Source organism: Melanotaenia boesemani, chromosome 14 (genome assembly GCF_017639745.1).
Source record: "Melanotaenia boesemani isolate fMelBoe1 chromosome 14, fMelBoe1.pri, whole genome shotgun sequence".
Lineage (NCBI taxonomy): Eukaryota > Metazoa > Chordata > Actinopteri > Atheriniformes > Melanotaeniidae > Melanotaenia > Melanotaenia boesemani.
The window spans coordinates 17,140,240-17,161,357 of NC_055695.1; the positions used below are offsets into that span (position 1 = coordinate 17,140,240).

Below are 21,118 nucleotides of genomic sequence, written 5' to 3' on the forward strand. Positions count from 1 at the left end.
TGACCGGAGCTCAGCGAGACCTTAGCCCCCAGGGCAGAGCAAAACGTCTTCCACACTCTGGAGACGAACTGAGGGCCCCTGTCTGAGACGATGTCCGTGGGGATACCGTGGAGGCGAAAAACGTGGTCCACCAGTAGATCCGCTGTCTCCGTGGAAGTGGGCAACTTGGCAAGAGGGATGAAATGTGCGGCTTTAGAAAAGCGATCTATAACCGTGAGAATGGTGGTTTTACCTTGTGAAGAAGGCAAGCCGGTGACGAAGTCCAGAGAGATATGCGACCAAGGCCGGCCTGGGACCTCCAACGGTTGTAGCAAGCCTGACGGGGGTTGATTGGAGGTCTTGTTCCGGGCGCAGACTGCGCAGGCCGAGACGTATTCCTTGGCGTCCGCCTGCAGTGATGACCACCAGAAACGCCTCCTGAGTAACCTGATGGTACGGTGGATCCCGGGATGGCAAGTGAACTTGGCGGAATGAATCCAGTGCAGAACTGCGGAACGAGCCGGTGTCGGCACGTACTGGCGGTTGGGAGGGCCGTGCCCAGGGTCCGGGTCCGCAAGCAGCCCCTGGCGAATCTCATCCTCCACTTGCCATGAAACCCCACCAACAACCACCGATGGAGGAAGGATGCGCACCGGCTCCGTGGTCTCCTTATCTGTGGCATAGATCCTGGACAGAGCATCGGGTTTGGTGTTCTGGGACCCTGGGCGGTAAGAAATAGAAAAGTTGAATCGGTTAAAGAACAGTGACCAGCGGGCTTGACGGGCGTTCAATCTCTTAGCGTTCTGTAGATATGCTAAATTTCGGTGGTCCGTCCATACCAGGAAAGGATGTTTTGCCCCCTCAAGCCAGTGCCGCCATTCCTCCAGGGCTAGCTTAACCGCTAACAGCTCTCTATTGCCCACGTCGTAGTTCTGTTCAGAGTTGGTTAAACGTCTGGAGAAAAAGGCGCAGGGGTGCAACTTGTCTCCCTTACCTGATCGCTGGGACAACACCGCTCCCACCCCAGAATCGGAGGCGTCCACTTCTAGGACAAACTGTCGTTCAGGATCCGGCTGTACCAGGATTGGAGCGGTGATGAAGCGTTCCTTTAGGTTGCCGAAGGCCTGTTCAGCCTTCGGGGTCCAGATGAATGGACTCTTCACTGATGTTAACCCGGTGAGTGGAGCTGCAACCATGCTGTAATTTCTAATGAACCGTCGATAAAAATTAGCAAACCCAAGAAAACGTTGCAGTTCTTTCCTGTTGGTGGGCGTGGGCCACTCGGCGACAGCCTTGACTTTCGTCGGGTCCGTCTTCACCTGCCCGCCCTGGAAGATGTAACCCAAGAAGGAGATTGATGAGACGTGGAAGTCACATTTTTCAGCTTTGACATACAGACGATTCTCCAGCAGTCGCTGCAAGACCAGGCGCACATGTAGTTGGTGTTCTGTTAGAGTTCGGGAGAAAATGAGAATGTCATCGAGATATACAAAAACAAAATGATGCAGAAGGTCACGTAAGACGTCGTTTATCAAGGCTTGGAAAACGGCAGGAGCGTTTGTGAGTCCAAAGGGCATGACCCGGTATTCAAAATGCCCGAGGGGAGTGTTGAAGGCAGTTTTCCACTCGTCGCCCTCTTTTATCCGGACCAAGTGGTAAGCGTTGCGCAGATCCAGTTTGGTGAAGATTCTGGCTCCCTGAATGGGTTCAAAAGCAGATGAGATCAATGGTAAAGGATATTTGTTCTTTATGGTGATATGGTTTAACCCCTGGTAATCTATGCAGGGCCGCAAGGTCTTATCTTTCTTTTGTACAAAGAAAAATCCCGCACCGAGGGGAGAAGAGGAGTGTCTGATGAGGCCTGCCTCTAGTGATTCGTGGATGTAGTTTTCCAGTACCTCACGCTCGGGTTTGGATACGTTATACAGTTTACTACCGGGGAGAGTCGCTCCCGAGACAAGGTCTATGGCACAGTCATAGGGCCGGTGTGGTGGTAGGGATTTAGCTCTGTCTTTACTGAAAACCTCGCCCAGATCGTGGTAGACTGCTGGAACGGATGATAAATCCACCGGACTCTCGGGCGGATGACCTGGTGAATTAGTGGGTGGACGTGCTGATCTAAGGCAGTTGGACAGACAGAAAAGACTCCAGCTCTCTATGCGGTTTTGACTCCAATTTATGTGAGGATTGTGCAAGGCTAACCAGGGGTAACCTAAGATGAGAGGGACATTAGCCACAGGGAACAGGAGGAAATTTACAGTCTCCCTGTGGTTACCAGAAACCAGGAGAGAAAGTGGACCAGTAGAATGAGTAATGGTGGTGAGAAGCCTACCATCCAAAGCCGTAACCGAGATAGGTGTTGTCAGCGCAACGGGGGAGAGGCCGAGTCTTTGAGCCGTTCCTGGATCCATTAAATTCTGTTCCGCTCCTGAGTCAACTAGAGCCTGTAGCTGATGGTCTGCTCCCGCTATCGTGAGTGTGACGGCAAAAATGCAACGTGGAGGATGTGGCTGTTGAACCCCGCCCACCAGTACTCCTGCCTCTACTGGCGGGCGCTGTCTTTTGGCCGCAACCGACATCCGGTAACAACGTGCGATGAAGAACCGCAATAAAAGCACAAATGATTGCGGGCTCGGTGTTGGCGTTCTTCGGCTGTTATTCCAGCGCGTCCCAACTGCATCGGCTCTCCTCGTTCGTCTGGTACGGGCAGAGCCGGAAAAGCGCCGCTGGCAACCGGAGGCGGAGCTTCCAGCCCAGCTGCCGTCCTCCTACTGGGCTGAGAATTGCGAAAACCTCGTTTGCGACGTCTCTCGGCTAACCGGTTGTCCACTTGGATCACCATGACAACCAGGTCCTCGAACGTGGCTGCTTCCTCCCGCAGAGCAAGCTGATCCTTTAGTTGATCGCTGAGTGCATTGAGCAGAACCCCCTTCAGAACGTCCGGCGGCCAGCCAGTCTCTGCTGCCAGAACCCGGAAGTCCACCACGAAGTCCACTGCGGGTTGGCTTCCCTGTCTTAAGTTTAGCAGACGTTTGACTGCGTCTGCTCCTTTCAAGGGATGATCGAAGGTAAGGCGGAGGTCTTCTAGGAAGGAGGAAAACAGAGTCGAATCAATGGTGCGTGTTTGGAAATAGGCTAACGCCCATGCAAGCGCTTTTTCACGGAGGAGGGCGATGACGTAGGATATCCTGGCTGTATCTGAGGGAAAAGATCGGGGAGAACGAGAAATGGCTAAGGAACACTGTAGTAGAAAACCTCCACATTTGCTTACGTCCCCGGAGAACGGCTCAGGCGTGGGAAAAGCGGCGTCACGGAAGACTGGATCGGATGTAACAGGAGGTCCAGTCAGGGTGGCAGTAGGAGAAGATCCGGTGGCTGCTGGAGAAGAAGCAGATAGTAATTGGTGAATACACTGCAACTGTTCGGATACTTTGTCCAGGCGATGGCTGCATAGACCCTGTTGTTCTCCGAGGAGGCGCAAAGCTTTTTCGTGCTCTCCCAGGAGTTTTCCTTGCCCTGCGAGGGCAGAATGAAGAGCGTCTGCTGGGTCCATGTTTTGGCCAGATTGTACTGACACGGTCGGAGACCGTAGTACCAGGAACCGGACCCAAATGCAGTAACACTCGGAGAGATGAGGTAAGATGCAAACAATATTTATTACAGTGATTGTGAGTGGCAAGGTCCAGGTCCGGTGGGTCTTTCTGTGAAGAGACTGAGGATTAGTGTGGGTCTGACAAAGAGCCTGATGATATCTGTTGTGGCTGCGGCTTACTGAATTCCAGAGAAAGGCTAGAGCTGGAGGGGGTAACCGGGAGGTGGTGAGAGTGTTCGGTTGCAGGCAGGGCGAGCAGGCAGGCAGTCGGCTTGGCAAGCAGTTGGTTAATATCCTGGGTGCTGTGGTTATCCAGGGGATCGAGATCTAGAGCTGAGGAATACAGATATTAAAGAGAGTCTTCACTGAGAACAAGACACAAGACTTGGGAAATGGCCTGGTTACCACGCAGTAAAGTGTGACAATCTGGCGAAGACTGGAGCTCCTGCTTGCCCCTAAATAGCAGGGAGTAGAGTTAGATAATGAGCCTGCTGATGTGAGACAGGTGGCAGCAATTGTGGCTCCAGACTCCGCCCTCAGTCCCCATGGTAACCTGCTCACCCTGACCTGCAAACTCAGACACACACCAAAACATGACAATAACAGGATATTTATCATGTTTTTAACACGTCTATAAGTAGTTATGTACCTGCAGTTATAGAATAAAGTGTTGGTTAACACTGTGGAGGTCTTGTGGTCTTGTCACTTTTTTTCAATATTTTATCATTCTTAGTTTACTATAAGAAGCCAAATTCTTCTACAGGAATGGGCCAGTATTTTACTACATCTGTCTGATTCTGTTTTGATTGAAGAAAGTCGGTTTCTTCAATCAAAGAATTTTGTGTTGTATTAAAGCCTCAGAATGCTGCTGACGAAAATGTGGCAGCTTAAAAAGACAAGCCATTCTGAGCCAGGTGTATGCAAAGCTACCTCAATTATAACTATACTGTATTTTTATCACCTTTACATGCATCACAATCAGTGTGACCAAACTGGTTAAACAAGCTGAAACATTACAAACAAACCTTCTCTGCAGGCCGATGCAGTGATCAGTAAGTCGATGCTTAGTGATGTTAGTGATGAATTTCTGCTCTCATTTGTTGTAATAGCACAAAATTGCCACATGGGGGCAGTAATTCAGACTGTGTCAAATCTCTTGACAGCTTTCTTATTTATTAAAACTCATGTAATCTTGGTTTTACTGGATTTACATGCCATGTCGGTTTCTCACAGTGGCAATACATTACAACAGGAATGTCAACAAACTGGAGTTAAGTTCAAAGGAAACTATTTGATTCATAAACAGTGCTCTTGAGCAACAAGGAAACAACTGAAATATGGAAGGGAGGTGTGTGTGTGAAAGACATTTGACAGTGAGATTTATCAAAAGTCGGTTTGAGAAACATATCTTTAACTTGAAGAGAAATGAAGATGGATTATCACGTAAGTAAAATGTTTACATATTCAAAACATTATACAAAAGAAGTAAAATAAAATTACTGGCTGAGTTTGTGTATGTCTTTATGTATTAAAGTGTCTAAGATTGATACATGCAGGAGAGCCGGCACACCCTTTTAAAATGTGTTCATACATATACTGACCTACAGCAGATGAATGATCAAAGCATGAAAGTAATATAAGAATCTGAAACTTGTTATTTACTTTTTCATTCAGGAAAACCTATGTGTGTCTATGTGGTAGTGGAAATTTATTTACATAAAGAATAGCAAATAAGCTGCTGAAAATGAAAGCGGTTGTGCTTTGGTCCAGGAAGTGGTTTTATAGCAAGGCAGAAGTCATGCAGACCTCTGATAACACACCCTGCTAAAAGAGGATGAGTTTGAAACATTTATTTAGGTCATTTAAAGACACCAGTCATGTAGGCCAATGGCAGATTAAAGTTAAGCCCTTATAAAAGGCTTGAGTTAATGGATCAAGTAAGGGTTGCTGAGGGTTTTTACTAGTAAGTAATGTGTGAATTCTTTTGCAGTTACCATTTAGGTGTAACACATTCTGTATACAGACACAATGCTTCAGTCATGAATTCATAGATGGTAAAATTGAGTCTGTTCAAAGTTCAACTTTTAGAAATCCAGGTTTGATTTTCAGTTAAATTAGCTACTGACAGATGCCTCTTTTAATTTATTTCACATTAACATAGTTTGGTTTCCCTCCATATTTTCTCTCTGGTCGTCCTCATCGGTGACTGTATGGGGCACAGTCAGGTCATCCACAGTTGCTGGTCAGAAGAACTATAAATTAAGGAACAAGCACTTCATATTTTTAATTATGAAACTGAAATGAAGCATTTTATAAGACTTCTGTGGTATCCAGTCCAAAGGTGAAACTTCACGATATATTTCCAGTTGTGCAGAAAGTTCACTAAATGTGATGCAGATATGGTTTGTGAAATAATAAATGAGAACTCTGTCATTTAAATTCTAACATTATTACGTTTGATTGTTTTAGATCACCTTAACAAGATTCATAGTGAGCATTGTAATCCTTCTTCATGGGTGTCATTCGGATGTGAAATGCAGGAATGACAAGGGAGACCAAGTTGACTGGTTGGTGGAAAATTTGACTTGTGACAATTTTTGTTTTCACCTTTTCTCAGTTTAATATGAATAAATGATGAAAATGACTTTTCTTTACACTATTAGGTATATTTTATACAAGCTGCCCAACATAAAAGATGGTGGTTTGTCATACTTTTACATGGATGAGAGCACAAACGGGTGGAAACTCAGCAAAGAGAAAATCAACAGTACGTCTGGTTCGCTGGCAAACACACTGAAACCACTTCTTGACTTCTACGACAAAAAGGTAGCGTATTAAAGGATGTGTGGCTCTTTGGGAAGACACTTTAAATACAGATACAAATTCAGTGTTTTTGTTTTCCTTCAGACTGAAGGCTTTGGATACTTGCTCTACAATGATCAACCTCCAAACCAAAAGACTGTTTCTTCATCGTTTGGCCACAGCAAAGGTGGTGCAACAATGCTGGATGTGATTTCACTCAGAAAGATCCAGATGTAACGTGAGCTTCTGTCTTTTCCTGAAGGCGTCGTGATGTTGAATCGACAAACTGGAGTTTGGCTTTCACACAGCACACCAAAATTTCCAACATATCGCAGGAAAGACTTCTGGCCAGACTCTGGAAACACTAATGCTCAAACGTTCATCTGTGTTCATTTTGGCTATGATCAGTTCAAAATCATTGGTAAGTTGGCTTTTATTAGACAAGCCATTTTTGTTGTTTAATCTTTTACTTGCCGAAAGGGATTATAACACATTTAATCATTTGATTCTCAGGACTGCAACTCCAGTACATCCATGCTTATTCATATGACTCTGAGCTTCCAAAAACGTTTCATGAGGCGTTGCGGTGTGTTGCACAGCGAAGCTGCTACCCAAGAAAAGAACCATGGTTTAGTGTGATGAAGCTGACCTCTTTGAATGAACGTAGTTTCCTTAGCTTTGCTAAATACACACGATATGGTGATGGTGAGTGGAAAACCCCACATAAATGTTTGTCAATGTTTTGCATGATATCAGTGTCAAAAACAGAAGAAGTGATGGGAATTACCATAATTGTCTGTTTTTTTCTTTTCTCTTTCTCCTTATTAACGAACTGTAGATCTTTACTCCGGCCTTATTGCAAAATGGACAAAAGAGAATCTCTTTGTGAAGAGTTGGGGAAAGATGCGACAACCTTTGCTGTCTGATTGCAGCTCCAGCATCCACGTCTACAATGTGGAGGAAGTGAAACTGCCAAAGGGGAAGCCCTTCAGTAACACTGTGGATCACTCCAAGTGGTGTGTGACTTCAGGTGGTGGCTTGACCTGCATCGCTGACATGAACAGAGAGCAGAGTCAGACGAGCAGAGGAGGAGGCGCGATATGTACAGATGACACTGTAGTGGCGAAGGCTTTTGGTGCTTTGATCTCACAGTATGAAATTTGTGAGCAACCACATTCTTACGATCAAAGCAGAGAGCTTTAAAGGCACATTTGCTATTTCTGATTTGGGAATTTTATTCTGGTTTACTTATTTGTTTTGGGGAAGGGGGGTGGGGGGGGGGGTTATGTATCATTGTTTTTGTCGCATTCATTTATGTGCAATCAAGCTATTTTTTATCCAGTCATGTACAATCCTTTAGCCATGGCTGGATTACTTTTTTTACTGGGAAATGTTATTTAAATCCATTCATAAACATAAACATACACAGCCCTCTTGATTTCTGAGTGAGCTGCTGTTAGAAACTAATTTATCCGTTATGTCACTGCAAAGTATTAAACAACAAGACGAAGCACCATGACTGGTATCACAGAAACTGTTTGCTCTATGTTTTTCCAGGTCAGGATACAGTCTTCATGCACAATAATGATAATGTAACATTTTTATTGTTCTTTTGAACCTCATATTAATTTCATATTTAATAAAGAACTTCTCTCACCTTAAACATAGAAATTAATTAAAATGTAGACATTTAACTAGAAGAATGAGTCTTAACAAGATGGTAAACGTTACTGGAAAAATGAGCTACTTGTCAAACATTTGCTGAGTCTCATTAAGAAAACTTGTTGAAGTTTTACTTTGTTTTAGAATAAAGCATTTCAATAAGAAAATATGTTTTCATTAAAATACAAGATGGGAGAAGAATTTCATTATGTCACATGATTAATGATATATTAGCAAATATAAGTGCAACATGTCATTAAAATAATATCCCAATTCCAAAAAAGCTTGGTGCTGTTTAAAATGTAAATGAAAGAAGAATGAAATCTGCTAATCTCATAAACCCATATTTTATTCCCAATAGAACCTAAAAAAAAATTTCAGATTTTGGATGTGAGAAATCGTACTATATTGTGAAAAATGTTAGCTCATTTTAAATCTGATGGCAGAAACTAAAGTAAAAGAAAGTTGGAATGGGACAACAAAAGGCTGGAAAAGTAACTAGCACAAAAAAAAAACCTGTTGGAGGAGACTTTGGCATCTTTTTAATTAGCAACAGGTCAGTAACATGATCGGGTATAAAAGGAACATTTCACAGAGGCAAAGCCACCCAGATGTAAAGCTGGTCAGATGTTTACCAATAAACTCCTTTTACAAATTGTGAAAGGTTTTCAGACATATATTCCTCAATAAACAATTACAAAGACTGTGTAGACCCCATGCTCTAGTGTATAATATCAAAAGATTCAGAGAATCAGAAGGAATCTCTGTACACACAGGACAAGAGAAAAGGTCAAAATGGTATGCTTGTGATCTTTGGGCCATCAGGTGACACTGTATTAAAAACAGGTATGATTCTCTACTGGAATTTACTGCATGGGCTCAGGAATGCTTTCAGAAATCACCGTATATAAACACAGCTCACTGTGCAATCCATAAAAGCAGCTTGAAGCATCATGTAAAGAAGAAGCCATATGTGAACACAATACAAACACACTGTTCTTTATGTCTGGGCCAAAGCTCATTCAAAATGATGTGTTAGAAAGTAAAAATGGTTAACAGGTCAAATTAATCTAAATTTATATATTTTCTTAAAAATCATGGACACCCTGTTCTGTGCAATATCCAGTTTGTTATCAGCAGATAGTTCAAAAACCTGCATATCTGATGATATGGGGATGCATTAGTGCCAATGGCTTGGGTAGTTTACTTATCTGTGAACGCACCATCAATGCTGAAAAGCAAACAGAGGTTTTCATGTAACATGTGCTTCAATCCAGACAGCAACTCTTTTGGAGAGGCCTTGCATTTTTCAGCAAGACAATGTTGCCCAAATACTGCATCCATCACAACAGCATGGCTTTACAGTAGAAGACTCTAGGTGCTGAATAGGTCTGCCTGAAATCCAGACCTTTAACCAATATGAAACATTATTATGAAACATTATGAAATAAAAAAAATTATAGGTAGTGAAGGCCCAGGGGTATTGAGCAGCTAAAACCTGCATCTGACAAGAATGGGACAATATTTCTCACCTAAATCTCCAGTTAATTTCCTCACGTCCAAAACATTTACAGTTGATAGAAAAAGAGGGACATCACCCATTTCCAACTTTTTTGAGATGTGTTGATGCTATCACATTCAATATAAGCAAATATTTTTCCACTAAATGGCAAAATGTTTTAACTTTTGACGTTTATGTTCTGTCAGGAATAACTTATGCACATTTTATTGCAGATCATTACATTGTGTTTTACATTTTTACATTTTACACAACGTTTTTTGTAATCGGGATTGTAAATACGTCATTTTTTCCCACCCAGATAAGAACTTCCAAAGCAGCGGAAATAGATTTATCTACACTACATTATTCTTTGCTGGAAGTGAATCATACTGACCAGCACAAGATAAAGCTAAAGGTTTTTTGTTTGTTTGTTTTCTCACTGTTAAAAACTGGCAGATAAGATCTTCCCCAGCCTGTTTTCTGGGGTCCCCTTTGTAGACTGGGAGATCACCTTGCCTTTGATGGGTTCAGCATGTCAATTTGTGCTCTATCTACACTTTCAAGCATCCATCCATGCCTTACAGTACGGATTCTAACTTCACACAGTGTGTTATTGTACATATACACGGTATTTTCTAACATTCTCGCTTATATTTGCATACCCTTCATGTTGCAGTCTTTGAGCCGGGGGACAGGGGGGAATATTCACTCTTTTATCCAAAAGAAAAACTGAATACTTGAAACTGAAATAAACAGATACAATGGATAATAATTGAACTGCATTTATATGCATTTGTGTTTTTCTTTCCTTGCTTTGTTTTCACTGAATCCTGTATTTTGGAGCATCATGGGGCTGTTAAGGCTTTGCTTCAAATTTAAGAATGTCTTCATAAATCGACAGTCAAAAGGAAGTGAAATATAAGAGAATTGCAAAAGAAAAAAAAAGTGCATTATATATAGGTTGCTTTATAGTTCTTTAAGAACCCAAATAGAGAAGGTCACAGGGCTTATAAATTGGTGTCATGGCCCAGCTCAGCTCGGTAAGGGCAGAAGTAACATAAAATAAAGATGTCTGACCTTTGTCTGACCTCAGGGGTCAGACATAATTCAATTTCCACAACCACAAGAAGCCAGAGTCTCTACTAGCTGTCAGCCATGAAACAAAACTTACAGAAAGCCTCAAGAAAACTCGCGTCAAACTCGATTCTGCTGAGCTCAGAAAGCAAGCTGAAACTTCACAGTGAACGTCAGTAAGCTGCTGTAGAAAAAAAAGTTCTATTCTTTTAGTGCTTATTTTGAGCAGCAAGGAAGTAGCTGAAATATAGAAGTAACACAAGGGTGCAAGTTTCATTTAACACACTGAGTTTGGCACGAGCAGGGTTGGAGAACAGATCTCTAGCTTATGATGGATGGACATGTAAGTAAAATGTTAATATGTTCAAATATTGTGCAAAAATAGTAAAAGTTGACGACTGATGATGTCTTTGCAACTGTTGATTTGACTTGTAAATATGTTGTCAGAAATGGAAATAGTTGTGCTTCAGTCAAGGAAGCGGCTTTATAGCAAGGCCAAAGTCATACACACCTTTGAGAGGATGCAAGAATTAAAATTACTTCATATGAAAATTGATTTAAGATATTTAAAGACAACAGTGTAGGTCAATGGTAGATTAAAGTAAACATACAGATATACATATACATATACATACGTATAAAGTTGTTCTATTTTAATGTTTTTATTTGTGATCGAAGGTCCTTTGATGACAGGTGATACAGGCGAGTTTTCAGTAAAATGAGAACTTGAATTTTGATTCAAAATTATTTTCACAAGGCATTTACCTTATAAATTAACGACTTACAAACCAGGAATCAAAGAAATGACAGTGCTGACAGAGTCCTGTTTTCATTTATTTCACATTTACTTAGTTTGGTTTCCCTCCATATTTTCTCTCTGGTCATCCTCATCAGTGCCTGTGTGCCCCCGCAGGTTATCCAGAGTTACTGGTCAGAATGAAACAATTGACGACTGATGATGTTTTTGCAACTGTTGATTTGACTTGTAAATATGTTGTCAGAAATGGAAATAGTTGTGCTACAGTCAAGGAAGCGGCTTTATAGCAAGGCCAAAGTCATACACACCTTTGAGAGGAAGCAAGAATTAAAATGACTTCATATGAAAATTGATTTAAGATATTTAAAGACAACAGTGTAGGTCAATGGTAGATTAAAGTTACTGGTCAGAATGAAACTATAAATTAAGGAACAAATATTTTAAAATTCTTACTCATGAAACTAAAAAGTTCAAACATTTTGTATCACTTCTGTGGTATCCAGTCCAAAAGTGAAACTTCACGGCAGCTCCAGCTGTGCAGAAAATTGACTAAATATAGACATCAGCATTCACAGTGAGACCGTCTGTTGTCTGTGAAATAATTATTAAAAACTGTGTCACTGTTTAAATTCTAACATTATTACATTTGATTGTTTTAGATCACCTTAACAAGATTAATAGTGAGCATTGTAATCCTTGTTCATGGGTGTCATTCGGATGTGAAATGCAGGAATGACCAGGGAGACCAAGTTGACTGGTTGGTGGAAAATCTGACTTGTGACAATTTCTGTTTTCACCTTTTCTCAGTTTAATATGAAAAAATGATGAAAATGACTTTTCTTTACACTATTAGGTATATTTTATACAAGCTGCCCAATATAAAAGATGGTGGTTTGTCATACTTTTACATGGATGAGAGCACAAATGGGTGGAAACTCAGCAAAGAGAAAATCAACAGTACGTCTGGCTCGCTGGCGAACACACTGAAACCACTTCTTGACTTCTACGACAAAAAGGTAGCGTATTAAATAGGGATGCACCGATATGAAACTTTTGGCCGATACCGATAGCCGATATTAATATAGTTGTTATGGCCGATAACCGATATTTACCGATGTCGATATATATATTTTGTTTTAAAAGGTTTAAGATGATCAAATTCTGTACAAAGTGAAAATAAAGCAAACATTAGGGGTGTTAGCTTCCCACCATTGTTTGTGAAGTTCTGGATGGCAGTTTTTCGGATGACATATCAAATTTATGGTGCTGAACGAGTTCACACGGCATCCTCCTCGCGTTACTTCGACTTTGCAGATATTGCAAACTGCTTTTCGAGTACCTTCTTTCTACACTGTAAAAATTACCACACAGCTGAAATTGCTTCTTGCTTCAGTTACATCCCACAATGTAGTGCTGCATCGCTGTCACATGTCCAAACATGGCTGCATGGCCAAATCTTCCGACACACGTACACAATCAGCAATTATATGAAAATAAATATCGGCTGTTAATATCGGCCCAGTTTTGCTTATCGGACCGATACCGATATGTTAAAAAATGACTAACATCAGCGGTTACCGATATTAATGCCGATATATTGGGCATCCAATATATCGTATACCATATATAGTATTAAAGGATGTGTGGCTCTTTGGGAAGACACTTTAAATACAGATACAAATTCAGTGTTTTTGTTTTCCTTCAGACTGAAGGCTTTGGATACTTGCTCTACAATGATCAACCTCCAAACCAAAAGACTGTTTCTTCATCGTATGGCCACAGCAAAGGTGGTGCAACAATGCTGAATGTGATTTCACTCAGAAAGATCCAGATGTAACGTGAGCTTCTGTCTTTTCCTGAAGGCGTCGTGATGTTGAATCGACAAACTGGAGTTTGGCTTTCACACAGCACACCAAAATTTCCAACATATCGCAGGAAAGACTTCTGGCCAGACTCTGGAAAAACTAATGCTCAAACATTCATCTGTGTTCATTTTGGCTATGATCAGTTCAAAATCATTGGTAAGTTGGCTTTTATTAGACAAGCCATTTTTGTTGTTTAATCTTTTACTTGCCGAAAGGCATTATAACACATTTAATCATTTGATTCTCAGGACTGCAGCTCCAGTACATCCATGCTTATTCATATGACTTTGATCTTCCAAAAACGTTTCATGAGGAATTGCGGTGTGTTGCACATCGAAGCTGCTACCCAAGGAAAGAACCATGGTTTAGTGTGATGAAGCTGACCTCTTTGATGAAACGTAGTTTCCTTAGCTTTGCAAAACACACAAGATATGATGATGGTGAGTGTTTGCAGTTAAAACCCCACTGAAAGACTACAGTTACTATTATGCTTACTGCATATAAAACACCATTATTTCTCTTGTAGATTTGTACTCTTGAACAAACTCTTTATGTAAAATGTGAATAAACAATATTTGTTTTTTCTCTTTCTGTTTTTTTTTTTTTTTAATCCAATGAACTGTAGATCTTTACTCCGGCCTTATTGCAAAATGGGCAAAAGGGAATCTGTTTGCGAAGAGTTGGGGAAAGATGCATCAACCTCTGCCGTCTAACTGCAGCTCCAGCATCCCTCATCACGTCAACAATGTAAAGGAAGTGGAACTGCTAAAAGGGAAGCCCTTCAGTAACACTATGGATCACTCCAAGTGGTGTGTGACTTCAGGTGGCGGCTTGATCTGCATCGCTGACATGAACAGAGAGAAGAGTCAGATGAGCAGAGGAGGAGGAGCGATATGTACAGATGACACTGTAGTGGCGAAGGCTTTCATTGCTTTGATCTCACAGTATGAACCTTGTAAACAGTTGGTCTATTGAGTCTCTGAAGAGGCATTTAACCCCTTTCTTTCCTGGTTTTGGTATAATTTGTTGCTGATGTTGATGTTTTTTATACTTGTGTGTATCATCAGGCTGTCTTCAAATATTAAAGGCCAAAAAAAATTAATTGTAGTAGATTTTTAAAAGAAAAAAAAACAACAACAACAAAAACAAAAAAAAAAAAAAAAATGGCAAGCAGATGTGCAATATACACTGGCTGCTTCTCTTAGAGCCCAACAAAGTCGGCTAGAGCTCTTATAAATGAGCTTAAGTGTCACATGAAACAAGAACAAATATCTTTAATATAAAGCATAACCTATGGTAAGCTTCATGTTTAAAATACTAAAGCTTTATTTTAGAAAGTTGTTCGTGGAATAAAGCTAATAAAGGTTCCTTTATGACTAAACAGGATGTTTTCATGTTTGCTATTAAAACTCTCAGTTTATGAACGTAACATTTGTATTTTGGTATAAATAAATAAATAATAGCTGATATTACTTCTTTTTCGCTCATTAAAAACTGATAGAGCCACATCATAAAGACATTATAAAGACCATCCACTAGTTATAAAATCTATTTGTGAATGTAGATTAATGATGTCTTTTTACCTTGATGTAATTATGTTTAACTTCTTGATTTTAAAAAAGTATTTCTTCTTTTGTGTTGGGGTTGTTTTTCATTTCTGTAATTCACATTAGAAATGCAAAGTGACAACAAAGCAATGATTAATGGTGCAAATTTAATTGCATATACTGCTGACTCAGATAAACAGGACAACTTCAGATTGTTGTTACTTTATTTCTTCTCAATCTACAAGTGCACTATCTACTATGCACTTTTTGAAATATCTACTGTATTCCCATAAACATTAAAAGCCTGTAAAGGGGTGGAAAATCTAATGAAGGAAAAGAAAATCTACATTTTTACATCTTGTGCTAACAGAAAAGTGGTGTGTTAAAGAATGTGTGTCTCTTCTTCTTCTTCGTCTGTCTTCTTCTCTTCACCACATGTGTTGTCTTCTGCACCTGGCAGACACTGATCACAAGGTACTAAAATAAACAGTAAGTAATTTAAATGATGGTTTCCTTTCCATAAAAAAGAGGAAATGTGTTCTGAAAAAAAAAAAAAAAAAAAAAAAAAGCAAGCACAGCAACATTATCGTTTTCACTGTAGCTGAGTTTGTTCTCCACATCTGATTTTCATTTCTTTCTAACCATCGTCTTCTGGCTATTCATAAATCTTAGCAATAAATCTGTACGACATTACATTAAGAGAATATTACATTTTTTTTTATTAATTAAGGCACCTTTAAAGATCCTGCGTTTAAATACAATATAATATTAAAACAAATGTTTAAATTGCTTATTAAAAAATATTTGCTCTTTTTTCATGACTGTACAACAGAATTTCAAATCTTGTCCATAAATACTACAGACATCCACGCCAACATGTACAGGCGCCCAGAAAGTTAAAAATCTCCAGACATCCTGCAGTTGTGGTTCCCTGCTGTAACACACCGAACTCAAACTAATGTGTCATTAAAAAACATGTGCAGATCTTGACAACAAGCTTTTGGAGAATCATTTCATTTTAATCAGATGTGTTGCAGCAGGGAAACATTAAAACAAGGAGGGCGTTGGCCATTGAAGTCCAGAATTGGTGATCACTGATTTAGGAGTTGGTTGCATGAACATATTTAAATGCAGTTTGCAATTTGAGCCTCTAGAAGTCACTGTTTCCTACAAGCTTGATCTTTATCCAATTCAAAGTCCTTTCATTCTTCATTTGAAAACAAAAACACATTAAAAATCAAATACAAATTCATCAACTCAGTACTATGCTAGCTAGCTTTAAACTTGTAAATGTTGAACATTAAAACTTAAATCGTCCTTAGAAATCCTCAGACATGGGTGTGAAATCAATGTGAGCTTAGCCTCCTTGCCGCTAGGGGTCCCACACGTTCACCACCGAGCTGTCCCTGCTCAACAGATTGGCCCGGAAGTGAACATACAAGAGCAGACAGCCTATGTTACACGTGAGAAAACGGTTCAAAACACAAGATGGATATTACAGAGATTCCCAAAAAGCAGGACATGAAAGGTAAGAAAAAAAAGAATAAAACTCCAAAAGAGGAGAGTGTGAGTCCGGAGGGGAACGTAGAGAGCAGCGGGGTGGAGGAGAAGAAGATGGAGCCGACCGAGTCAGCGACTACTTTTCCTCCCATCTTCAGTGTGTCCGAAATCAAGAACAAACAGCGAAGACATGTGATGTTCATGAAATTCAAGCAGGAGAAAAGAAAGGTAAACATAAAGAAAAACGTGTTATACTGAGCGGAACTGCCATTGACGAGTAAACTAAACTCAATTAAATGGGTTGTAAAGTTTTAGTTCTCCATAGAAATCGCACGTTTAAAAAGAAAGTTTAAGTAAAATTTTCTTCTCAAGCTTTTTATGTTTTGGGGTTTTTATGCTAAAAGTGTTTCTAATATTACGTTTTGTTTTGTTTGTTGTTGTTGTTTAGTAATAAGGTTTATGTAGTTAAAATGTACATCTCTATGACAGTTGTAAATGGCTCATTTTAAGATTCACTACTCGTGAAACAAGGGTCTAGTACTGTTTTTATTTCAGACGTAAAATACTCCATAATATTTGTCTGACAGCTGATCGAGACTTTGAAAATCCTCCATGATATAATGACTGAAGTCATCTTTAGTTAAGCTGCATGACTTACATAAAAAAATAAACATATATCTAATTTCTAAACTAGCTGACGTTAATAATAATTTCAAAAGTAAAAATTATTGCCTAATAATAAAATAAAATTTTGATATGTAACAATGAATATTGAGCAATATTGAGATCTTTTTTATCATTATTATTAAATTCTTTGCAAAGTTAACAGAATTTTTGGAAATAAATGCTACTGTTTGCCCAAAGCTTAGGGTCCCTTACTTGTAATTGAGAACACCTCTTAGTATATATACACATATTGAAGACTATAAAATTAAAAGTGGACATTCCATTTTATTTATTTTCACTCTTGTCCATTAATGGTAAATAAATCGATTTGATAAAATAAATACTTCTTACAGTTGAGTAATAATTTCTATAAAAACATTTTAAACAGAATGTGAAACTTACCTTCCTGATGTGAGTGTTCTTATTAACAAACTAGCTATTAAGTATAAAAAAAAGATAACGATATACTATACACCTCATATACTCTGAGGTAAAAGTTTTTTTGTTTTTTTTTCTGTTGTTTTTGTTTGTTTTAATCTGGCAAAACATTTCTGGTTTCACATTACTTAAGTAAAATCTTCATACTTTTTTACTATAAGATAAACAGTGATTAATAAATCACTCCTTTGTTTTCAACAGTAAAATTATTTAAGTAAACAATGAATAAATATGTTGTTTTACCTCTCCTGAAATGTGACTTTTCAAGCCATATCTATTTTGTTGTTTTGTTTTTCAGCAAAAGCTGCTGCTGAGGAAAAAAAGAAAGAAGGAAAGAGAAGCTTTAGGCGATAAGGTGAGTCTCTGCTGTGCCTTCCCCAAATGTTCCCATCCTTAAAGCAATATTTTTATTTTTAAATTTTCATTTAACCAGGCATTTTTGCGGCAGTGGCTCAGGCGGTAGAGCAGGTCGTCCAATGATCGGAAGGTCGGCGGTTCGATTCCCGCTCCCGCAGTCATCTGTCGTTGTGTCCTTGGGCAAGACACTTAACCCTCCTTGCCTCCAGTGTTGGCATCGCTGGTGTATGAATGTGTGGATGAATGTTCGGTGATGGTCGGAGAGGCCGTAGGCGCAGAATGGCAGCCACGTTTCCGTCAGCTTGCCCCAGGGCAGCTGTGGCTACACACGTAGCTTACCATCACCAGGTATGAGTGAGGAGTGGATGAATAATGGATTCACACAATGTAAAGCGCTTTGGGTGCCTTGAAAAGCGCTATATAAATCTAATCCATTATTATTATTATTATTATATATATTCTGTCCCCGATGTAGGCACCACCAAAGGAAGTTCCGAAAACGATAGAAAACCAGAGAGTGTTTGATGAGACAACAGTTGACCCACAAGATGAAGAGGTGTGGACTTTCTTCCGTTAATCTTGCTCAAATAATATCGGCTTATATTTATAATGAATTTGTGGATATTTTGTTTCTCTTCAGGTTGCATTCGACGAAGGAACCGATGAATTTTCTGCCTACTTCAACGGGCTGACAAACCCCAAAGTGCTCATCACAACATCAGACAGACCCAGAGGGGTCAGAACAAGCCTTTATAAATACATTTTATTATTAGTTTGCAAGTTGAATTTATAAACTAGGAAAGATCTGGTACGCATTATTGATTGTTCTGTAATTCGTGTATTGCAGAGGACGGTGAGGTTTTGTGAGCAGCTGGCCACGGTAATCCCAAATGCCCACGTTTACTACAGAAGAGGTTTGGCTCTGAAGAGGATCATTCCCCAGTGCATCGCCAGGAATTTCACCTACCTTATGGTCATCAACGAGGATCGCCAAGTCCCCAGTATCCTCACGCTCCAGACTGCTTCAAGCATTTTTGATGATGCAAATAATTTTGTATATCTGTTCAGTTGTAATTTTTTGTAAAGTTTTAACTTTCTGCCTTCTTATGAGAATGATTAGATCAGTCCTATGACTTTGTGAGCTGTTTTTAGATGTAAGCTTCCTTGATTGTTGTATTAAGATGGCTTGGTTCTTTGTCACCTTCCTGATGGGCCGACTGCACACTTCAAAATCAGTAGTGTTCGACTACGCAAGGAGATGAAGGCAAGTTGAACTACTCTGACAGCTGGTGCTCCACCATGTCAAAATAGAGTTCAATGTGATGCTCATCCACCCAGAAACTCCACAGGTTCCCCCTCTATGCTCATGCTCCATTATTCCACCTAGTGGTAATTCTTACGCTGATGTCATGCCTCAACCTTTGCTCAATCAAGCCCGATCTCTGTTATAATTTAGTTTAAATTTAAAAGGATTTAAATACCTGCACCACACTGAGCACCACTGTTACATCCTGTTACTGATTTTCTAAGCTTTATCTTGTTAGAGTTTAGCTGTATAACGCTAGAGTCACTGTCTTTTCTCTGCAGAGACGGGGTAAAGATCCAACTGAACACTATCCAGAAGTAATCCTCAATAACTTCACCACCCGTCTGGGACACACCATTGGCCGCTTATTTGCTGCCCTCTTTCCACAAGACCCTCAGTTTGTGGGCCGACAGGTGGCCACTTTCCACAACCAGAGAGACTTCATCTTTTTCAGATTCCACAGGTGAACATTTTGACTCAAAATCCAATCTAAATTCATAGAGGCTGCTTGTATACCCCCACAGTTTACATAAGCTGTATGAAAATCCTTATTTTAAAGGAGTAGCCAACCAGTGTTCATTGCACACATCACGTTCTGCAAGTCACAGCATACCAACATGAGTGTTTGCATCCATATTTAGCACGACTAACCACAACTTCAACTTTTCCTGCTGCACCAACTCCCACAAGAGTTGAGCTTTTTATCTTATCAGATAACAATTTTACCCTCTCGGGTACAACTGCAAGCACTCATTTTATTATATTGTCCAGTTTTACTTACATGTTTAGCAGTTACTTTGTTCTGACCTTCGTGCTTAACATGGCTCAGGATTTTGTGCCCATCAAAAAATGACAACACGTGGATAACGAGGCACAACTGAAACTTTTCAGGGTTTTATTTTGTATTTAAGGAGCTGAACTAACACTTCACATGGTTTTTTAAAAGGTATATTTTCAAGAATGAGAAGAAAGTTGGTATTCAGGAGTTGGGACCTCGCTTCACCCTCAAGCTGCGATCTCTACAAAAAGGCACCTTCGACTCAAAGTACGGAGAGTACGAGTGGGTGCTCAAGGTGAGTCTATGTAATGTCAAAGCATTGTTTTTCTGCATCCACATGGATGTTTGTAGGCTTCACATCTAATGTAGATTGGTCTTCAGATCTACATTAGAACCAGCCTGCTCCTAGTGTTCAACTAAACGTAATCCAGTGTATTTAAGAAATAAAATGTGGTACAAAGAACAGCTGTAATTCTGTGTAAGACATATGCTCTTTGTTTCAGCGCCATGAGATGGATGCCTGCAGGCGGAAGTTCCAGCTTTGAATTCTTGTGGTCATACGAGGATGTCTTCTTCTTATATTTAAACAGACTACAATTATTTGTGGACTTGCACAAATTGACTTTATAATATCCCAAATTCTTAGATGAAAAAGTCTTGTCACACTTAAAATTTTCTCACCCTTATTCCTCTTCTTTTCTTTTTTTTTATCTGGACTATTGATATTGATGTCTGGCAACAGTTTATATGAAACTACATCCACAGTGCACCTCTTGCCTCAAGTTTTAACTTACAGGTCTGAGTTTAAGGCTGGAAGAGACTCGATTTGTGAGTGTTGTGATTTCTTGAAACGTCTGTTTTAGGTCAAAGTGAAATTGACTACAAGTATTGTAACTTGATCCAGAAAGCAGATGCAAGTGTCTGATTCTAATCAGAGTTTGTAAACATCAGTTGAGCTTTCAGTTGCAGAACAGCATATCTGAATATGGTACATATTATTTATGTAGATAATATGGGGGCAAGGGGAGACACACGACAGGTAAATAAAGAGCTGATCCACCATTAAAAGCTCTCCAATGGAGCTTAAAATATGAATGTCTGTCATCAGTCTGCACTGCATCTGTCCCTCAAAACATCCTGTTCCGACTACGCTCAGGGTTTATACTTAGAAGTTATTCCAAGTCAGAAAAATAAAAAAAATGCTTTTAAAATTTATTTAGAGTGGAGAAAAATCAGAACAGGAGGGGGAAATGTTTAACAGTGGCTTTTCTAACTAAGTGGAATAAACAGCAGG

At 39.8% G+C, this 21,118-nt stretch overlaps 3 protein-coding genes and 1 long non-coding RNA gene across 4 annotated transcripts; 3 read left to right on the top strand and 1 right to left on the bottom strand.

Moving 5' to 3' along the window:
• Nucleotides 1-3,162: 3,162 nt before the first annotated feature.
• On the bottom strand, nt 3,163-4,159 carry LOC121653142. The gene is made up of 3 exons (XR_006012744.1): nt 3,977-4,159; nt 3,752-3,904; nt 3,163-3,680 (listed from the first exon to the last, which is right to left on the bottom strand). It is a non-coding gene; the product is annotated as an uncharacterized LOC121653142 (long non-coding RNA).
• A 620-nt stretch (nt 4,160-4,779) lies between these two features.
• Nucleotides 4,780-7,658, top strand: LOC121653134 (deoxyribonuclease-2-alpha-like). The gene is made up of 7 exons (XM_042006406.1): nt 4,780-5,014; nt 6,041-6,138; nt 6,235-6,397; nt 6,479-6,560; nt 6,636-6,794; nt 6,887-7,078; nt 7,212-7,658. Exons 1-7 carry the CDS (start codon nt 4,997-4,999, stop codon nt 7,574-7,576), a joined length of 1,077 nt encoding a protein of 358 aa, XP_041862340.1. The 5' UTR covers nt 4,780-4,996; the 3' UTR covers nt 7,577-7,658.
• Nucleotides 7,659-10,905: 3,247 nt separating this feature from the next.
• On the top strand, nt 10,906-15,261 carry LOC121653137 (deoxyribonuclease-2-beta-like). Its single transcript, XM_042006408.1, has 7 exons — nt 10,906-10,953; nt 12,027-12,124; nt 12,221-12,383; nt 13,073-13,154; nt 13,230-13,388; nt 13,481-13,672; nt 13,858-15,261. Exons 1-7 carry the CDS (start codon nt 10,939-10,941, stop codon nt 14,205-14,207), a joined length of 1,059 nt encoding a protein of 352 aa, XP_041862342.1. The 5' UTR covers nt 10,906-10,938; the 3' UTR covers nt 14,208-15,261.
• Nucleotides 15,262-16,220: 959 nt separating this feature from the next.
• rpf1 (ribosome production factor 1 homolog) lies at nt 16,221-20,731 on the top strand. The gene is made up of 9 exons (XM_042006407.1): nt 16,221-16,507; nt 17,682-17,738; nt 18,216-18,296; nt 18,381-18,476; nt 18,588-18,741; nt 18,922-19,004; nt 19,328-19,509; nt 19,993-20,119; nt 20,328-20,731. The coding sequence occupies exons 1-9, from the start codon at nt 16,268-16,270 to the stop codon at nt 20,367-20,369; spliced, it is 1,062 nt and encodes a 353-aa protein (XP_041862341.1). The 5' UTR covers nt 16,221-16,267; the 3' UTR covers nt 20,370-20,731.
• The last annotated feature ends 387 nt before the right edge of the window (nt 20,732-21,118 follow it).